Raw genomic sequence first — 18,562 nt, 5'->3', positions numbered from 1 at the left:
TCCTCATCCATTAACCACAGACATAGCTTTACTGAAAGGAACTATAAATAGAAGAGACAAATGCTTTTAGTTTTAACAATATTCTTTTGTTTTTTTTCTCAGAAAACAATAAGTGGAATTTAAGAGATTTTGGGCGGTTTCTATAATATCTAGGTAGATACTTTTGTCTGTCACTTTCAAAGAAAGGACACACTCTGTAATATCTAGGTAGATACTTTTGTCTGTCACTTTCAAAGAAAGGACACACAAACAGTTTCTATAATATCTAGGTAGATACTTTTGTCTGTCACTTTCAAAGAAAGGACACACAAACAGTTTCTATAATATCTAGGTAGATACTTTTGTCTGTCACTTTCAAAGAAAGGACACACAAACAGTTTCTATAATATCTAGGTAGATACTTTTGTCTGTCACTTTCAAAGAAAGGACACACAAACAGTTTCTATAATATCTAGGTAGATACTTTTGGCTGTCACTTTCAAAGAAAGGACACACAAACAGTTTCTATAATATCTAGGTAGATACTTTTGGCTGTCACTTTCAAAGAAAGGACACACAAACAGTTTCTATAATATCTAGGTAGATACTTTTGTCTGTCACTTTCAAAGAAAGGACACACAAACAGTTTCTATAATATCTAGGTAGATACTTTTGTCTGTCACTTTCAAAGAAAGGACACACAAACAGTTTCTATAATATCTAGGTAGATACTTTTGTCTGTCACTTTCAAAGACAGGACACACAAACAGTTTCTATAATATCTAGGTAGATACTTTTGTCTGTCACTTTCAAAGAAAGGACACACAAACAGTTTCTATAATATCTAGGTAGATACTTTTGTCTGTCACTTTCAAAGACAGGACACACAAACAGTTTCTATAATATCTAGGTAGATACTTTTGTCTGTCACTTTCAAAGAAAGGACACACAAACAGTTTCTATAATATCTAGGTAGATACTTTTGTCTGTCACTTTCAAAGAAAGGACACACAAACAGTTTCTATAATATCTAGGTAGATACTTTTGTCTGTCACTTTCAAAGACAGGACACACAAACAGTTTCTATAATATCTAGGTAGATACTTTTGTCTGTCACTTTCAAAGAAAGGACACACAAACAGTTTCTATAATATCTAGGTAGATACTTTTGTCTGTCACTTTCAAAGAAAGGACACACAAACAGTTTCTATAATATCTAGGTAGATACTTTTGTCTGTCACTTTCAAAGAAAGGACACACAAACAGTTTCTATAATATCTAGGTAGATACTTTTGTCTGTCACTTTCAAAGAAAGGACACACAAACAGATAGTGGAACTCACCAGCAGTGTTGTTAGTGTAACATTTATCACAGCTTCTTTCGTTTCTTGGTAAACTGTACTGAAGTGCTGACTATTAACAGGCAAAGCATTATTGGTTGTCCTAAACTTAACTAACTGGATAACACAGTTATTTGGTAGCACAGTAAAGTAAGCATCTTGACCAAAATTTGGCTTAAACATCCTGTAGTTGATATACATAGTATCATTATCTATATGTCTATACCAATCTTGCAAAAACTGATCTTTTAAACAAAATTCAACCTTCTCTTTGAACCAAGTGGGATGTACTTCAAGACTGTGCTGGTTTAACCAAAAGCTACTTAATCCAATTTCATTCAAGATAGTGTGAATACATTTAAGGTATTGGTTCTGGTGTATGTTTGTGATGTATAAAGTTTTGAAGTAATAGGTTAGTAACAAGCTTAAACCAAAATGAAAGCTTTCTGGTTGTTACAGATACAGACACAGGGAGCTTACCAGTTTCACCAAATACCATGTAAGATGGGGTGGACTGTCAAGTTTCAGAACTAATTTGTAGAATTTCATTTGCAATTTTTCCACAATACCAGAAATATCAAAACTCCAAATATCACACCCATATGTGAGTACAGGAAGAAGTGTTTTATCAAACAAGTCGATAATTAGATCAACAGGGAGCTTTAATTGATTAGTCTTCCTCAGAAGTGCATACGCTGCTCTTGAGGCACGGTTGTACAGGTCTCACTGGGCAACATACATTCTGTTATTGTAATTAAGTTTAAGTCCCAAGTACTGAAACTCACTCACAACCTCAAATTTGTCCTTGTTGATATGGAAATGAGGAAATGTTCTTACTTTGCCCCTAGAAAAAAGTATTACTTTACACTTTTTGGCATTCAGAGTTAACTCCCACTTCTCACAATAATGTCTCATTGCAGTAAGACCATTTTGCAAACCTGTGGCCGTCTCTGAAAAAATCACAGTGTCGTCTGCATAAAGCAGGACAACAAGTTTTAAGAAACCATTAGCATCCTGTTCACTCATATTCATTTTCTTAACTCATCGGCAATAGTTGCTAATCCATCTAGTTCATCTTCAAGGTGAGATTTCATCATATCATTTAAGAATAATGCAAACATTATCAGGGAGAGATTTTCTCCTTGCCTCACCCCCGCATTTGAACTGAAAAAATCGGGTATCTCGTCATTAACCATAACACATGATTTAGCATCGTCATACATGTTTATAATTATTTGGAGTATTTTACCATTTATACCACAACTTAATAATTTTTTGCCACAGAAAAGCCCTGTTAACCTTATCAAAAGCTTTCTCATAATCTAAAAAGGCACAATATAATCTCTTTTTCTTGAACAACAAAACATCAATAATACCAAACAAAGTAAACAAATGGTCTAATGTTGAAAAGCCACTTTGAAATCCAGCTTGTTCCTGTCCCAATATATGAGAATTCTCAATTTGTAGTTTCAGATGCTCATTTACCAAAACAAGATAACATTGTAATACCACGATAGTTATTTGGGTCATCAGATGAGCCTTTATTTTTAAAGATCGGTTTTATCATCCCTACAGTCCAGTCAGATGGAACCTTGTCAGTCAACAACACAAGATTGAACAACTTAACATATGTATTTACCATTTTATCATTTGAGGCTTTCAGAAATTCATTTAAAATGTTATCCAATCCACTTGCCTTATTGCTTTTTAACCTTTTAATGCATTTCACCACCTCAGCTTTGGATACAAAATCATTCAGAAGAGGATTTTCTAGCACACTTTCTTCTAAAATAGCATTATTGACATCATTCTCAAAAGCCTCAAGATTCATATTTCTGAACATGTCATAAAACATTTTACAATTAGGCAATTTGATCTCTTTCTTTTTCATATTTCTGTTTAACAAACCCCAGTATGTTTTAGGATCCTTTGACTGCATCTGGCGGATTTTTGAAGCAAAGTCTAGATTATAATCATTTACTTGCTTTTTCATGATGATGGAGTCTCCCGTCAGACCAATGGATGAGTAGGCAGGCAGGCTTATCTGTTGGTGTGTGTCCTGAAATGGGAGAGAGGCCAATTCTGGATGCGCAACACTTCCCACGGGTGTTGCAAGGGAAAATGTCTCCAGAAATTGAGCCCTGCTTCCTTTGCTCACGCTTCTTAATGGCCAGCGTTCTCTTGTTTTCAAACGTCTTTATGCCACTAGAGCACAGCATCCCCCAGCGAGAGCGGTCAAGGGCATCAGTTTTCCAAGAAGTGATGTCTATGTCACAGGCTTTGAGGTTTGTCTTCAAGGTGTCCTTGAAGCGCTTGCAAGGTCTTCCAAGTTTACGGTGGTCTTCCTTTGGCTGGCCATACAACAGCATCTTAGGGAACCTGCTGTCTGTCATGCGGATAATGTGTCCTGTCCAGCGTAGCTGGCACTGGATCAGCAGGCTTTCGATGCTGGGCAGGCCGCTCCTGTCTAGGAGGTTGGAGACCCTGTCTTGCCACTTAATGCTGAGGATCTTTCGTAGGCATCTCTAGTGAAACTGCTCGTTGTTGAATGTGACGGCGATATGTCGTCCATGTTTCACAACAGTACAACAAGGTGGTCAGCACAACAGCTCTGTAGGTTGTTTTTTTTTGGGAGGGGGGCACTGGCGTTCTGTGAGCTAGCTGGTTGGTTCATGGACTCGGTCTTGCTGAGGCTGATGGTGAGTCCAAAGCGCCTGCAGGAGGTTGAGAACCTGTCCTTAATGAACTGCATGTCCTCATGGGTGTGTGCAGCAAGCGCACAGTCATCAGCAAAGAGGAATTCTCTCAACAGAGCCTCAAACACCCTGGACCTGGCGTGGAGTCGCCGCATGTTGAAAAGTTTGCCATCTGTGCGAAACTGAATGTAGATGCCCCGGTCACAGTCTTGGAAGGCATCAATCAGCATGGCAGAGAAGAGAATGGAGAACAGTGTGGGTGCCAGGACGCAGCCCTGCTTCACTCCTTTTACCACAGGGAACGGATACGACATGTCAGTATTTTCCTGTACTCTTGCCTGCATGACGTCGTGGAATGATGCAATCAGCTGAAATAGGCTCTCTGTGCAGCCGAACTTTAGAAGGATCTTCCACAGACCACGGCGGTTCAACGTGTTGAAGGCCTTAGTCAGGTCTATAAAGACCATGTGGAGCTTCTTGTTCTGCTCACGGCAATTCTCTTGCATCTGGCGTACGGCAAACACCATGTCACATGTTCCCCTGCCTGAGCGGAAGCCGCACGGTGCTTCAAGGATGACTGTGGTGGAGACATGGTCAGCCAGTCTGTTCAGTATGATGCGGACGAAGATCTTGCCCGCGATGCAGAGGAGAGAGATTCCACGATGGTTATCGCAGGATGTTTTGTCTCCTTTCCGTTTGTAAACGTGGACAATTGAAGCATCCTTGAAATCCTGGGGGACCTCCCCTCTCTCCCAGATAGACTGGAACAGGGCAGTCAGCTTGTCTGTCAGCACCTCACCTCCATACTTGTAGATGTCAGCCTGGATTCCATCGACTCCTGGTGCTTTTCCTGATGTTGTCAGCTTCAGGGCCTTCCAGGTCTCAGCCTTGGTGGGAGGGGCAGCTAGCGAGTCATTGACTGGTAGCTGTGGGAGGGCTGCAATCGCCTCGTCAGATACGGACGATTCCCTGTTGAGGAGGGTGTTGGAGTGCTCTGCCCAGCGGGCAAGGATGTCTTTCTTGTCTGTCAGGAGGGTGGTCTGGTCCAAGGCTCAGACAGGGGTTGATCCTGTGACTCTCGGCCCATACACAGCTCGGAGACCATCATGGAAAGTCTTCCATGTCGTGAGCATCAGCAGCGGACTGAAGCTCTTCAGACTTTCTCTCCCACCAGGTGTTCTTCATCTCACGCAGCCTCTTCTGTACGAGTTGCTTGGTTTGCAAGAACTGGTTCTTCTTCCTTTTGCAATCTTTGTCGGAAATGTGATCCTGATGCCATATATGCAGTGTGTTCAGGAGCTTGGAGATTCCGGAGTCGTTCTCGTCAAACCAGTCTTTGTGGCTCCTCTATACAAAGCCGAGTGTGTCAGCTGCTGCTGTGTACACAGCATCTCTAAAGGTGCTCCATACCTCTTCTACATCAGTCGATGCAGGAATTTCTTGGAGAGCTGCTTGGACTTGCTGCTGCAGCATGTTCTTGGTGATAGGGAGGCGGTGGATGTTCAGCTTCCTAGGGGGTTTCTGTCTGGCGGGTTGGAGCTTGCGTGCAAGTCTGATGTTCATCTTGCTGCGTACCAGGCTGTGGTCCGACCAACAGATTGCTCCTCTCATGCAGTGTGTAATGGAAACATCACCTCTGTCCCCCTGCTGGACAGTCACATAGTCCAGCATGTGCCACTGCTTGGAGCGGGGGTGCATCCATGTGTTCTTGTACTTGTCCGCTTGTTGGAAGAGGGTGTTGGTGATAGTCAGTCCATGCTGCGTGCAGAGCGAGAGTAAAAGCAGTCCATTGGAGTTGCACTTGTCAGTGCCGTGCTGTCCTAGGACTTTGGGCCATGAGGAGAAGTCCACGCCGATGCGAGCATTGAAATCCCCAAGGATGATCAGCCTGTCCTTTCTGTCTACCACTGAAATGGTGCGGCTGAGCTCCTCGTAGAAAGCTTCTTTGATGTCATCAGGGTTGGTCATCATCGGGGCATAGCAGCTGATGAATGTGGAGAAGCTATCCTCGGACAGCTTCAGACACAGATTCATCAGCCTATCGTTTATCCCACGTGGAAGGTTGTCAAGCTGCCATGCAAGTTTGGTTCGTATGGCAAAGCCCACGCCTGAGGTTCTTGGGGTGCCATCTGGCTTCCCAATGCAGTAGAAGGTGTAGCCCCCTCCGACTTCTTCCAGCTGGGTTTCACTGGCAAACCTGGTTTCACTCAGGGCTGCTATGTCCACCTGGTAGCGATCAAGCATTCTAGCAATGAGCGCTGTGCGTCTTTCTGGTCTATTGTCTTTATCTAAGAGGGTGCGAACATTCCAGGCACCCAGGGTCATGGCATGACTCCTGGTTCTTCTGTTGTTTTCGACCGCTAGTGTTGGATGTCCAAGTAGGTGCGGTTTCCTACTGGGTACTAGGTGAGCCAGGCTTTGTTAAGGGATCCTTTTATCTCCCCTTTCTCATGTGGGGAGAGCAGTGCTGTCCCTAAAAAGGGCTGCTCTGATGCTGTTGTAGGATACTGGTACCTCATCTGCCCCAGTCTACGGCGGACGACCATCACCCCACAGCTGCCTGCGTGCAGTCGTGACTAGGAACTGCCAGCAGCATCCTCTGCCTGTCCCCGTTTCCACTTCTCCATTGCCGCAGGGCTTGGGAAAGCTGGGTGTTGAAGGGCTAGCTCGGCGTTCCGACATTAGCCTGGTTGCCTGACCAGCACAGGTAACTTTTTTTTAGTGAAAAGGAGTTGTGCAGTCCCTTCCCCACTCTCTTGCCTACTGACCCTCACAGTCCCACAGGTGCAGATACTGCCACATGTAGAACGGCCTCAGCAGGTGCAGGTTTTTTCTTTGGAAGTTCCGTCTCCTAGGAGGACTTCCAGCCAAGGATAAGAGCTCCCCCTGCCCTTTGGTCATCCTCTTCCGCCTTCACAGCCATTGGGAAAGGTTTCCTCCTCCACCTGGTCTGTCGTTGGGAGACTTTATACGCAGCAGGTAGTACTGGGTTACATTGTACCAGTAGCAAGGGCAAGGGCTTTTCAAACATCTTTTATAAAAACTCCTTTGCACTTCTTTTACTTTCTGCTTTCAAAAAGGCATTCTTGTACCCATGCACTTTGCCCTGCAGTTAGCTCTATTAAACTGCTTTCTTTTCATCTTAAATTCCTTGTTAAACCAAGGTTCTCTTAATGGCTTCAGTTTATGATTTTTGTTTGGCCTATTTTTCTTTTTAACCATTCCCAGTTGTTTGGCATTATCCAACAAGACTTTATTCACTTTACTTACTATAGAATTTATTGCATCTGCTGAAACGAGTCTGGGTGTCCATGTAGTCAGTCTAGTTCATTATCTAACTCATTAACTGCTTTGTCATCAATTTTTCAGTAAAGTTGTTCTTTAGATTATTTGATCATTTTACATAAACAGTCTGAACAGACCCAACATCTCTATCATTATTGTCAAGTATGTCATCATGTCATCAACAGCATGGAGATCATTGTTTGAAATGCCAGGCATCGTAAGTTTCAAAGTTACTGGACAATGAACATCAGAAAACAATTCATTAAAGTCCATCACACAAAACTCTTTAACATTTTGCAACATATTCTGTCTTGCATGTTAATTTACCCACCATCCCCATCTGTCCGTTAACTATAACCAACTGACAAGTTCTACAAAAGCTTATTAGATAATGGCCCATGTTATTTGTCTGCTTGTCTTCAGAATTTCTGACAGGAAAACCTGTATCATCAAAGCCCCAATCATCATCAGCGTTTGTTATTGCTGATAAGAATTTCTGACAGGAAAACCTGTATCATCAAAGCCCCAATCACCATGAGCGTGGTTATTGCTGATAAGAATTTCTGACAGGAAAACCTGTATCATCAAAGCCCCAATCACCATGAGCGTGGTTATTGCTAATAAGAATTTCTGACAGGAAAACCTGTATCATCAAAGCCCCAATCACCATGAGCGTGGTTATTGCTGATAAGAATTTCTGACAGGAAAACCTGTATCATCAAAGCCCCAATCACCATGAGCGTGGTTATTGCTAATAAGAATTTCATTTCGCTGCCCTGTTCTGGAGCTGAAGTCAGCCATCAAACAAACATTAGCAAATCCGAGCTGTGAAATGGAAGCCTCCAACTCAACATATGCATTCTTGTTAAAGTATGGCGACCACTCAGGTTCTAAGTACAAAGTGCAACACAGAACTTCTGAACCAAATAATACACCATCAAATTTTAAAAATACAGCATTTGAAACAAACGCTGGCACCTTCACTGACACAGTCATCATCATTCCTGATTTTTTTTGCATGAGAAACATGACCAAGTAACTGGCTTCCTTCACTGACACAGTCATCATCATTCCTGATTTTTGTGCATGAGAAACATGACCAAGTAACTGGCTTCCTGGCTGTGCCCCCAGGGCCACCACTACTCCTCCTCTGAAGCTCCCTCACCCACAACATCATTGGCAAACACCAGGTGGGAAAGGCCCAGCCTTAAATAATCAATGTCATCCACACCGACTTTAAACAGATCGTCTGGACTTTCAGTACATACAGGCTTTGGGTGATCCTCAGGAGCCAGACCAGGCGGCTTTGTGCGGCAGAATATCTTGCCTTCTTATGTCCACGCAGATGACCGCAACAGCTGGAGAAGCACTCTCAAAAATCAGCTACGGATTGGTGAGGACAAACTGTCAGCTGCTGCAGCAGAAAAGTGAGCTCGCAGAAAGGGGACGGCAGCCTCAGCATCAGCTTACACATGTGATCGCTGCGACAGAGACTGTCTCTCTTGCATCAGTCTCTACAGTCACAGGCGACACTGCTTGGTCCAAGCAGACAGCCCAATTAGACATTAGGTCGGATATATTCTATCCATGGTCAGCCATAACTGAAGGAGGCCTACTATATGATGTCCACGCCCTCTCCAGTGGGTAAACTCTTAATGTACCCCAACAGTCTAGTGCGCAGTGGAGTCAGGTCGTCGTTGATAAAGATGGATCTGTAACCATCTTTACCCTGGAGGCTCTTCTTCAGCTTCATTACCTCCTGCCTCTTCCGCCTGGATACAAACTTGATGAGGACGTCTTTACGCTGGAGGTTCTTCGTCAGCTTCATTACCTCCTGCCTCTTCCGCCTGGATACAAACTTGATGAGGACGGGATACAATCTTGATGAGGACAGGATACAAACTTGATGAGGACGTCTTTACGCTGGAGGTTCTTCGTCAGCTTCATTACCTCCTGCCTCTTCCGCCTGGATACAAACTTGATGAGGACGGGATACAATTTTGATGAGGAAGGGATACAAACTTGATGAGGATGGGATACAATCTTGATGAGGACGGGATACAAACTTGATGAGGACGGGATACAAACTTGATGAGGACGGGATACAATCTTGATGTGGACGGGATACAAACTTGATGAGGACGGGATACAAACTTGATGAGGACGGGATACAATCTTGATGAGGACGGGATACAAACTTGATGAGGACGGGCCAGGATCCATTCTTGGGCTTCCCAGCTGTGTGGCAGGCAGCGATGTCATTGACCTCTACCTTGACCCCCGCATCTCTCAGGAGAGCCATGGCCTTGGCTGCCACATCCGTCATCTTGATGCCAGCCATTCTGACTCTCCTGGTGTATTGCTGTAGTCTGTCATCTGGATGTCAGCCATTCTGACTGACTCTCTCCTGGTGTATTGCTGTAGTCTGTCATCTGGATGTCAGCCATTCTGACTGACTCTCTCCTGGTGTATTGCTGTAGTCTGTCATCTGGATGTCAGCCATTCTGACTCTCCTGGTGTATTGCTGTAGTCTGTCATCTGGATGTCAGCCATTCTGACTGACTCTCTCCTGGTGTATTGCTGTAGTCTGTCATCTGGATGTCAGCCATTCTGACTGACTCTCCTGGTGTATTGCTGTAGTCTGTCATCTGGATGTCAGCCATTCTGACTGACTCTCCTGGTGTATTGCTGTAGTCTGTCATCTGGATGTCAGCCATTCTGACTGACTCTCCTGGTGTATTGCTGTAGTCTGTCATCTGGATGTCAGCCATTCTGACTCTCCTGGTGTATTGCTGTAGTCTGTCATCTGGATGTCAGCCATTCTGACTGACTCTCCTGGTGTATTGCTGTAGTCTGTCATCTGGATGTCAGCCATTCTGACTGACTCTCTCCTGGTGTATTGCTGTAGTCTGTCATCTGGATGTCAGCCATTCTGACTGACTCTCCTGGTGTATTGCTGTAGTCTGTCATCTGGATGTCAGCCATTCTGACTGACTCTCCTGGTGTATTGCTGTAGTCTGTCATCTGGATGTCAGCCATTCTGACTCTCCTGGTGTATTGCTGTAGTCTGTCATCTGGATGTCAGCCATTCTGACTGACTCTCCTGGTGTATTGCTGTAGTCTGTCATTTTATGTCAGCCATTCTGACTGACTCTTCCTGGTGTATTGCTGTAGTCTGTCATTTTCATGTCAGCCATTCTGACTGACTCTCCTGGTGTATTGCTGTAGTCTGTCATTTTCATGTCAGCCATTCTGACTGACTCTCCTGGTGTATTGCTGTAGTCTGTCATTTTCATGTCAGCCATTCTGACTGACTCTCCTGGTGTATTGCTGTAGTCTGTCATCTGGATGTCAGCCATTCTGACTGACTCTCTCCTGGTGTATTGCTGTAGTCTGTCATCTGGATGTCAGCCATTCTGACTCTCCTGGTGTATTGCTGTAGTCTGTCATCTGGATGTCAGCCATTCTGACTGACTCTCTCCTGGTGTATTGCTGTAGTCTGTCATCTGGATGTCAGCCATTCTGACTGACTCTCCTGGTGTATTGCTGTAGTCTGTCATCTGGATGTCAGCCATTCTGACTGACTCTCCTGGTGTATTGCTGTAGTCTGTCATTTTCATGTCAGCCATTCTGACTGACTCTTCTGGTGTATTGCTGTAGTCTGTCATTTTCATGTCAGCCGACGTATACCAGCCACAAGTTTTCTGTCAGCAACAGGGGCCGACATGGCTGGACTGATGTGCTCCTCCATCACGGCTAACACCCCCTTCATCACCTCATCCACCACGACAGCCACAGCAGTCACGAGAGTCGTGACAAGGGTAGGGACCATTTTTGAGAAAGCATCTGTGTCAGCAGCAGCTTCACTGGTTCCCTCCTTCGGTTTAAGTTCCACCAGTGCCTCGTTCACCCGTAGAAGAATGGTCTGGTGTATACTTGAAGTTTCCACAGTAGGTTCCTTCCCTGACTGCCGGGTCCTGGCCTTCTTTGCTGGCTCCTTCCGTGCCAAAAACAGCAAACTAAACTGGTTTCTCCGTGTCTTCCTGTTCGGCATTGCTGGCTCCTTCCATGCCGAAACCGGCAAACTAAACTGGTTTCTCTGTGTCTTCCTGTTCGGCATTGCTGGCTCCTTCCGTGCCGAAACCGGCAAACTAAACTGGTTTCTCCGTGTCTTCCTGTTTGGCATTGCTGGCTCCTTCCGTGCCGAAACCGGCAAACTAAACTGGTTTCTCCGTGTCTTCCTGTTTGGCATTGCTGGCTCCTTCCGTGCCGAAACCGGCAAACTAAACTGGTTTCTCCGTGTCTTCCTGTTCGGCATTGCTGGCTCCTTTAGTGCCGAAAGCAGCAAACTAACCTCCGTGTCTTCCTGTTCGACATTGCTGGCTCCTTCAGTGCCGAAACCGGCAAACTAAACTGGTTTCTCTGTGTCTTCCTGTTCGGCATTGCTGGCTCCTTCCGTGCCGAAACCGGCAAACTAAACTGGTTTCTCCGTGTCTTCCTGTTCGGCATTGCTGGCTCCTTCCGTGCCGAAACCGGCAAACTAAACTGGTTTCTCCGTGTCTTCCTGTTCGGCATTGCTGGCTCCTTCAGTGCTGAAACCGGCAAACTAAACTGGTTTCTCCGTGTCTTCCTGTTCCGCATTGCTGGCTCCTTCAGTGCCGAAACCGGCAAACTAAACTGGTTTCTCCGTGTCTTCCTGTTCGGCATTGCTGCTCGTGACTGCAGATGCACACGATTATAACAAAGTGGAAGATAACTGAATCAAATTTCCAAAAATTCAAATCTAAATTATATATATACCTGATGAATCTTTCAAATTTGACACCATTATATCCTAAAATGTACTGATTATGTTTCAGTATCATTCATATTTCAAATATATATATATACAATATGATAATTGCCATGAATTCACTTCCCATGTACCAACTATTGTTGTCTGTCACTCTGTCTCTGCTTCTCCCTGTTATCATTTTCTTCTTTTTTCTAATAATCATTTCATTTTATAATGATTTGATCTTTTCAATGATAATATGTGTCGTACTTAGATTGTGTACATGTTCTTATTTATGTGCTAAATTTTCATGTGCAATTATGTCTGTGTGTGTGTCTCTGTGCTTTGCCATTGCTATTTTCTTTTTCTTTTCTTTTTTCCCCCCACTTTTCTTTCTTTTTTGCCCTTGAGGACTGGATGTAAGAAAGCAGCTGTGCTTACTCCACTACCATCGTGAAATAAGAAAATTTGTTTCGTTTCATTGTTGTCCTTGTTGTCAGGTCTGGCTTAACCTGTTTTCTGCCTGTGTCTTCAGCTGTTTGCTTACCTGGGCTTTGTTGTGGCCGTAGTGTGGATATACTCCGTGGCCAACGAAATCGTCAACATCTTGCAGGTGAGGGCTGTTCATGAAGTGTGTCCTTGTGGTAAGGGATGGTAATGACGTGTGTCCTTGTGGTAAGGGATGGTAATGATATGTGTCCCTGTGGTAAGGGATGGTAATGAAGTGTGTCCTTGTGGTAAGGGATGTGTTAAACATGGTAATGACGTGTGTCCCTGCGGTAAGGGATGGTAATGAAGTGTGTCCTTGTGGTAAGGGATGGTAATGATGTGTTTCCCTGCGGTAAGGGATGGTAATGATGTGTGTCCCTGTGGTAAGGGATGGTAACGATGTGTGTCCCTGTGGTAACGGATGGTAATGAAGTGTGTCCCTGTGGTAAGGGATGGTAATGAAGTGTGTCCTTGTGGTAACGGATGGTAATGATGTGTTTCCCTGCGGTAAGGGATGTGTTAAACATGGTAATGACGTGTGTCCCTGCGGTAAGGGATGGTAATGAAGTGTGTCCTTGTGGTAAGGGATGGTAATGATGTGTTTCCCTGCGGTAAGGGATGGTAATGATGTGTGTCCCTGTGGTAAGGGATGGTAACGATGTGTGTCCCTGTGGTAACGGATGGTAATGAAGTGTGTCCCTGTGGTAAGGGATGGTAATGAAGTGTGTCCTTGTGGTAACGGATGGTAATGATGTGTTTCCCTGCGGTAAGGGATGTGTTAAACATGGTAATGACGTGTGTCCCTGCGGTAAGGGATGGTAATGAAGTGTGTCCTTGTGGTAAGGGATGGTAATGATGTGTTTCCCTGCGGTAAGGGATGGTAATGATGTGTGTCCCTGTGGTAAGGGATGGTAACGATGTGTGTCCCTGTGGTAACAGATGGTAATGAAGTGTGTCCCTGTGGTAACGGATGGTAATGATGTGTGTCCTTGTGGTAAGGGATGGTAATGATGTGTGTCCTTGTGGTAAGGGATGGTAATGAAGTGTGTCCCTGTGGTAACGGATGGTAATGATGTGTGTCCTTGTGGTAAGGGATGGTAATGATGTGTGTCCTTGTGGTAACGGATGGTAATGATGTGTGTCCTTGTGGTAAGGGATGGTAATGATGTGTGTCCCTGTGTTAACGGATGGTAATGATGTGTGTCCTTGTGGTAAGGGATGGTAATTATGTGTGTCCTTGTGGTAAGGGATGGTAATGAAGTGTGTCCCTGTGGTAAGGGATGTGTTAAACATGGCAATGAAGTGTGTCCCTGCGGTAAGGGATGGTAATGAAGTGTGTCCCTGTGGTAAGGGATGGTAATGAAGTGTGTTCTTGTGGTAAGGGATGGTAATGACATGTTTCCTTGTGGTAAGGGATGGTAATGAAGTGTGTCCCTGTGGTAAGGGATGGTAATGACGTGTTTCCCTGTGGTAAGGGATGTGTTAAACATGGCAATGAAGTGTGTCCCTGTGGTAAGGGATGGTAATGACGTGTGTCCTTGTGGTAAGGGATGTGTTAAACATGGCAATGAAGTGTGTCCCTGTGGTAAGGGATGGTAATGACGTGTGTCCTTGTGGTAAGGGATGTGTTAAACATGGTAATGAAGTGTGTCCTTGTGGTAAGGGATAGTAATGACGTGTTTCCCTGTGGTAAGGGATGTGTTAAACATGGCAATGAAGTGTGTCCCTGTGGTAAGGGATGGTAATGACGTGTGTCCCTGTGGTAAGGGATGGTAATGACGTGTGTCCTTGTGGTAAGGGATGGTAATGATGTGTGCCCTTGTGGTAAGGGATGGTAATGAAGTGTGTCCCTGTGGTAAGGGATGGTAATGACGTGTGTCCTTGTGGTAAGGGATGGTAATGACGTGTGTCCTTGTGGTAAGGGATGGTAATGATGTGTTTCCCTGCGGTAAGGGATGGTAATGAAGTGTGTCCCTGTGGTAAGGGATGGTAATGAAGTGTGTCCCTGTGGTAAGGGATGTGTTAAACATGGTAATGAAGTGTGTCCTTGTGGTAAGGGATGGTAATGAAGTGTGTCTCTGTGGTAAGGGATGTTAAACATGGCAATGAAGTGTGTCCCTGCGGTAAGGGATGTGTTAAACATGGTAATGAAGTGTGTCCTTGTGGTAAGGGATGGTAATGAAGTGTGTCCCTGTGGTAAGTGATGGTAATGAAGTGTGTCCCTGTGGTAAGGGATGTGTTAAACATGGCAATGAAGTGTGTCCCTGCGGTAAGGGATGTGTTAAACATGGTAATGAAGTGTGTCCCTGTGGTAAGGGATGGTAATGAAGTGTGTCCCTGTGGTAAGGGATGTGTTAAACATGGTAATGAAGTGTGTCATTGTGGTAAGGGATGGTAATGAAGTGTGTCCTTGTGGTAAGGGATGGTAATGAAGTATGTCCCTGTGGTAAGGGATGGTAATGAAGTGTGTCCCTGTGGTAAGGGATGGTAATGAAGTGTGTCCCTGTGGTAAGGGATGTGTTAAACATGGCAATGAAGTGTGTCCCTGCGGTAAGGGATGTGTTAAACATGGTAATGAAGTGTGTCCCTGTGGTAAGGGATGGTAATGAAGTGTGTCCCTGTGGTAAGGGATGTGTTAAACATGGTAATGACGTGTGTCCCTGTGGTAAGGGATGGTAATGAAGTGTGTCCCTGTGGTAAGGGATGTGTTAAACATGGCAATGAAGTGTGACCCTGTGGTAAGGGATGGTAATGAAGTGTGTCCCTGTGGTAAGGGATGTGTTAAACATGGCAATGAAGTGTGTCCCTGCGGTAAGGGATGTGTTAAACATGGTAATGAAGTGTGTCCCTGTGGTAAGGGATGGTAATGAAGTGTGACCCTGTGGTAAGGGATGTGTTAAACATGGCAATGAAGTGTGTCCTTGTGGTAAGGGATGGTAATGAAGTGTGTCCCTGTGGTAAGGGATGTGTTAAACATGGCAATGAAGTGTGTCCCTGTGGTAAGGGATGTGTTAAACATGGCAATGAAGTGTGTCCCTGTGGTAAGGGATGGTAATGAAGTGTGTCCCTGTGGTAAGGGATGTGTTAAACATGGCAATGAAGTGTGACCCTGTGGTAAGGGATGTGTTAAACATGGCAATGAAGTGTGTCTCTATTGCAGACATTTGGCATCGCCCTGAACATCAGCAATGCTATCATTGGCCTGACACTACTTGCCTGGGGAAACAGTGTCGGAGGTGGGTGACATCGCTCTTTCACATCATGGAGTTGTATCTTTTCTGCTATTCTCATCAGTCATGTGTCATCAGTTGTGTCACATTCATGATGTGTCATCAGTTCTGTTTTCATCTGTCATGTGTCATCAGTTGTGTCACATTCATGATGTGTCATCAGTTCTGTTTTCATCTGTCATGTGTCATCAGTTGTGTCACATTCATGATGTGTCATCAGTTCTGTTTTCATCTGTCATGTGTCATCAGTTGTGTCACATTCATGATGTGTCATCAGTTCCGTTTTCATGTGTCATCAGTTGTGTCACATTCATGATGTGTTCATCAGTTCTGTTTTCATCTGTCATGTGTCATCAGTTGTGTCACATTCATGATGTGTCATCAGTTCTGTTTTCATCTGTCATGTGTCATCAGTTGTGTCACATTCATGATGTGTCATCAGTTCTGTTTTCATCTGTCATGTGTCATCAGTTGTGTCACATTCATGATGTGTCATCAGTTCTGTTTTCATCTGTCATGTGTCATCAGTTGTGTCACATTCATGATGTGTCATCAGTTCTGTTTTCATGTGTCATCAGTTGTGTCACATTCATGATGTGTTCATCAGTTCTGTTTTCATCTGTCATGTGTCATCAGTTGTGTCACATTCATGATGTGTCATCAGTTCTGTTTTCATGTGTCATCAGTTGTGTCACATTCATGATGTGTTCATCAGTTCTGTTTTCATCTGTCATGTCTTGTGTCAGTTTTTTCATCATATCAGCACACACTACTTATGTGATGACTATTGTGTAATGACCAGTATGTGATGACCAGTGGTGTGTGATATCCAGTGTGTGATGACCTGTGGTGTGTGATGTCCATTATGTGATGACCTGTGGTGTATGATGACCAGTATGTGATGACCAGTGGTGTGTGATGTCCAGTGTGTGATGACCAGTGTGTGATGACCAGTGGTGTGTGATGACCAGTGGTGTGTGATGTCCAGTGGTGTGTGATGACCAGTATGTGATGACCAGTGGTGTGTGATGACCAGTATGTGATGACCAGTGGTGTGTGATGACCAGTATGTGATGACCTGTGGTGTGTGATGTTCAGTGGTGTCTGATGTCAAATGTGTGATGTTCAGTGGTGTGTGATGTCCACTGTGTGATGACCTGTGGTGTGTGATGACCTGTGGTGTGTGATGTCCACTGTGTGATGACCTGTGGTGTGTGATGACCTGTGGTGTGTGATGACCTGTATGTGATGACCTGTGGTGTGTGATGACCTGTGGTGTGTGATGACCTGTATGTGATGACCTGTGGTGCGTGATGACCTGTGGTGTGTGATGACCTGTATGTGATGACCTGTGGTGTGTGATGTTCAGTGGTGTGTGATGTCCAGTGTGTGATGACCTGTGGTGTGTGATGTCCAGTGTGTGATGACCTGTGGTGTGTGATGTTCAGTGGTGTGTGATGTCCACTGTGTGGTGACCTGTGGTGTGTGATGACCAGTGGTGTGTGATGACTTGTGGTGTGTGATGTCCAGTGTGTGATGTTCAGTGTGTGTGATGTCCAGTGTGTGTGATGTCCAGTGTGTGATGTTCAGTGTGTGTGATGTCCAGTGTGTGATGTTCAGTGGTGTGTGATGTCCGCTGTGTGATGGCCTGTGGTGTGTGATGTCCAGTGTGTGATGTCCAGTGTGTGATGTTCAGTGTGTGTGATGTCCAGTGTGTGATGTTCAGTGGTGTGTGATGTCCACTGTGTGATGGCCAGTGGTGTGTGATGTCCACTGTGTGATGACTTGTGGTGTGTGATGTCCAGTGTGTGATGTTCAGTGGTGTGTGATGTCCAGTGTGTGATGGCCTGTGGTGTGTGATGTCCACTGTGTGATGACTTGTGGTGTGTGATGTCCACTGTGTGATGTCCAGTGTGTGATGTTCAGTGGTGTGTGATGTCCACTGTGTGATGTCCAGTGGTGTGTGATGTCCAGTGTGTGATGTTCAGTGGTGTGTGATGTCCAGTGTGTGTGTTCAGTGGTGTGTGATGTCCAGTGTGTGATGACTTGTGGTGTGTGATGTCAAATGTGTGATGACTTGTGCTGTGTGATGTCCAGTGTGTGATGTTCAGTGGTGTCTGATGTCAAATGTGTGATGACTTGTGGTGTGTGATGTCCAGTGTGTGATGTTCAGTGGTGTGTGATGTCCTGTGTGATGACTTGTGGTGTGTGATGTCCACTGTGTGATGACTTGTGGTGTGTGATGTCCACTGTGTGATGACCTGTGGTGTGTGATGTCCACTGTGTGATGACCTGTGGTGTGTGATGTCCGCTGTGTGATGTTCAGTGGTGTGTGATGTCCACTGTGTGATGGCCTGTGGTGTGTGATGACCAGTGGTGTGTGATGTCCGCTGTGTGATGTCCAGTGGTGTGTGATGACCAGTGGTGAGTGATGTCCAGTGTGTGATGACCAGTGGTGTGTGATGACCTGTGTGTAATGACCAGTGTGTGATGACCAGTGTGTAATGATCAGTGGTGTGTGATGACCTGTGTGTAATGACCAGTGTGTGATGACCTGTGTGTAATGATCAGTGGTGTGTGATGACCAGTGTGTGATGACCAGTGTGTAATGATCAGTGGTGTGTGATGACCTGTGTGTGATGATCAGTGGTGTGTGATGACCTGTGTGTAATGACCAGTGGTGTAATGATCAGTGGTGTGTGATGACCAGTGTGTAATGATCAGTGGTGTGTGATGACCTGTGTGTGATGACCAGTGTGTGATGACCAGT

The 18,562-nt window shown here is 44.9% G+C and overlaps 1 protein-coding gene across 1 annotated transcript in view; it reads left to right on the top strand.

Annotated features, from left to right (window-relative positions):
* Positions 1 to 18,562, top strand: part of LOC143287944 (mitochondrial sodium/calcium exchanger protein-like) — a 105,155-nt gene that overhangs the window by 73,590 nt on the left and 13,003 nt on the right. Inside the window, exons 13-14 of the mRNA XM_076596185.1 lie at positions 12,609 to 12,686; positions 15,723 to 15,798. Of these exons, the coding sequence (XP_076452300.1) occupies positions 12,609 to 12,686; positions 15,723 to 15,798 (154 nt within the window). The remainder of the gene's footprint in view (positions 1 to 12,608; positions 12,687 to 15,722; positions 15,799 to 18,562) is intronic.

Source organism: Babylonia areolata, chromosome 12 (assembly GCF_041734735.1).
Source record: "Babylonia areolata isolate BAREFJ2019XMU chromosome 12, ASM4173473v1, whole genome shotgun sequence".
Lineage (NCBI taxonomy): Eukaryota > Metazoa > Mollusca > Gastropoda > Neogastropoda > Buccinidae > Babylonia > Babylonia areolata.
Note: the sequence above shows the minus strand (reverse complement) of the source record. Positions and strands in the feature narration are given on the sequence as shown.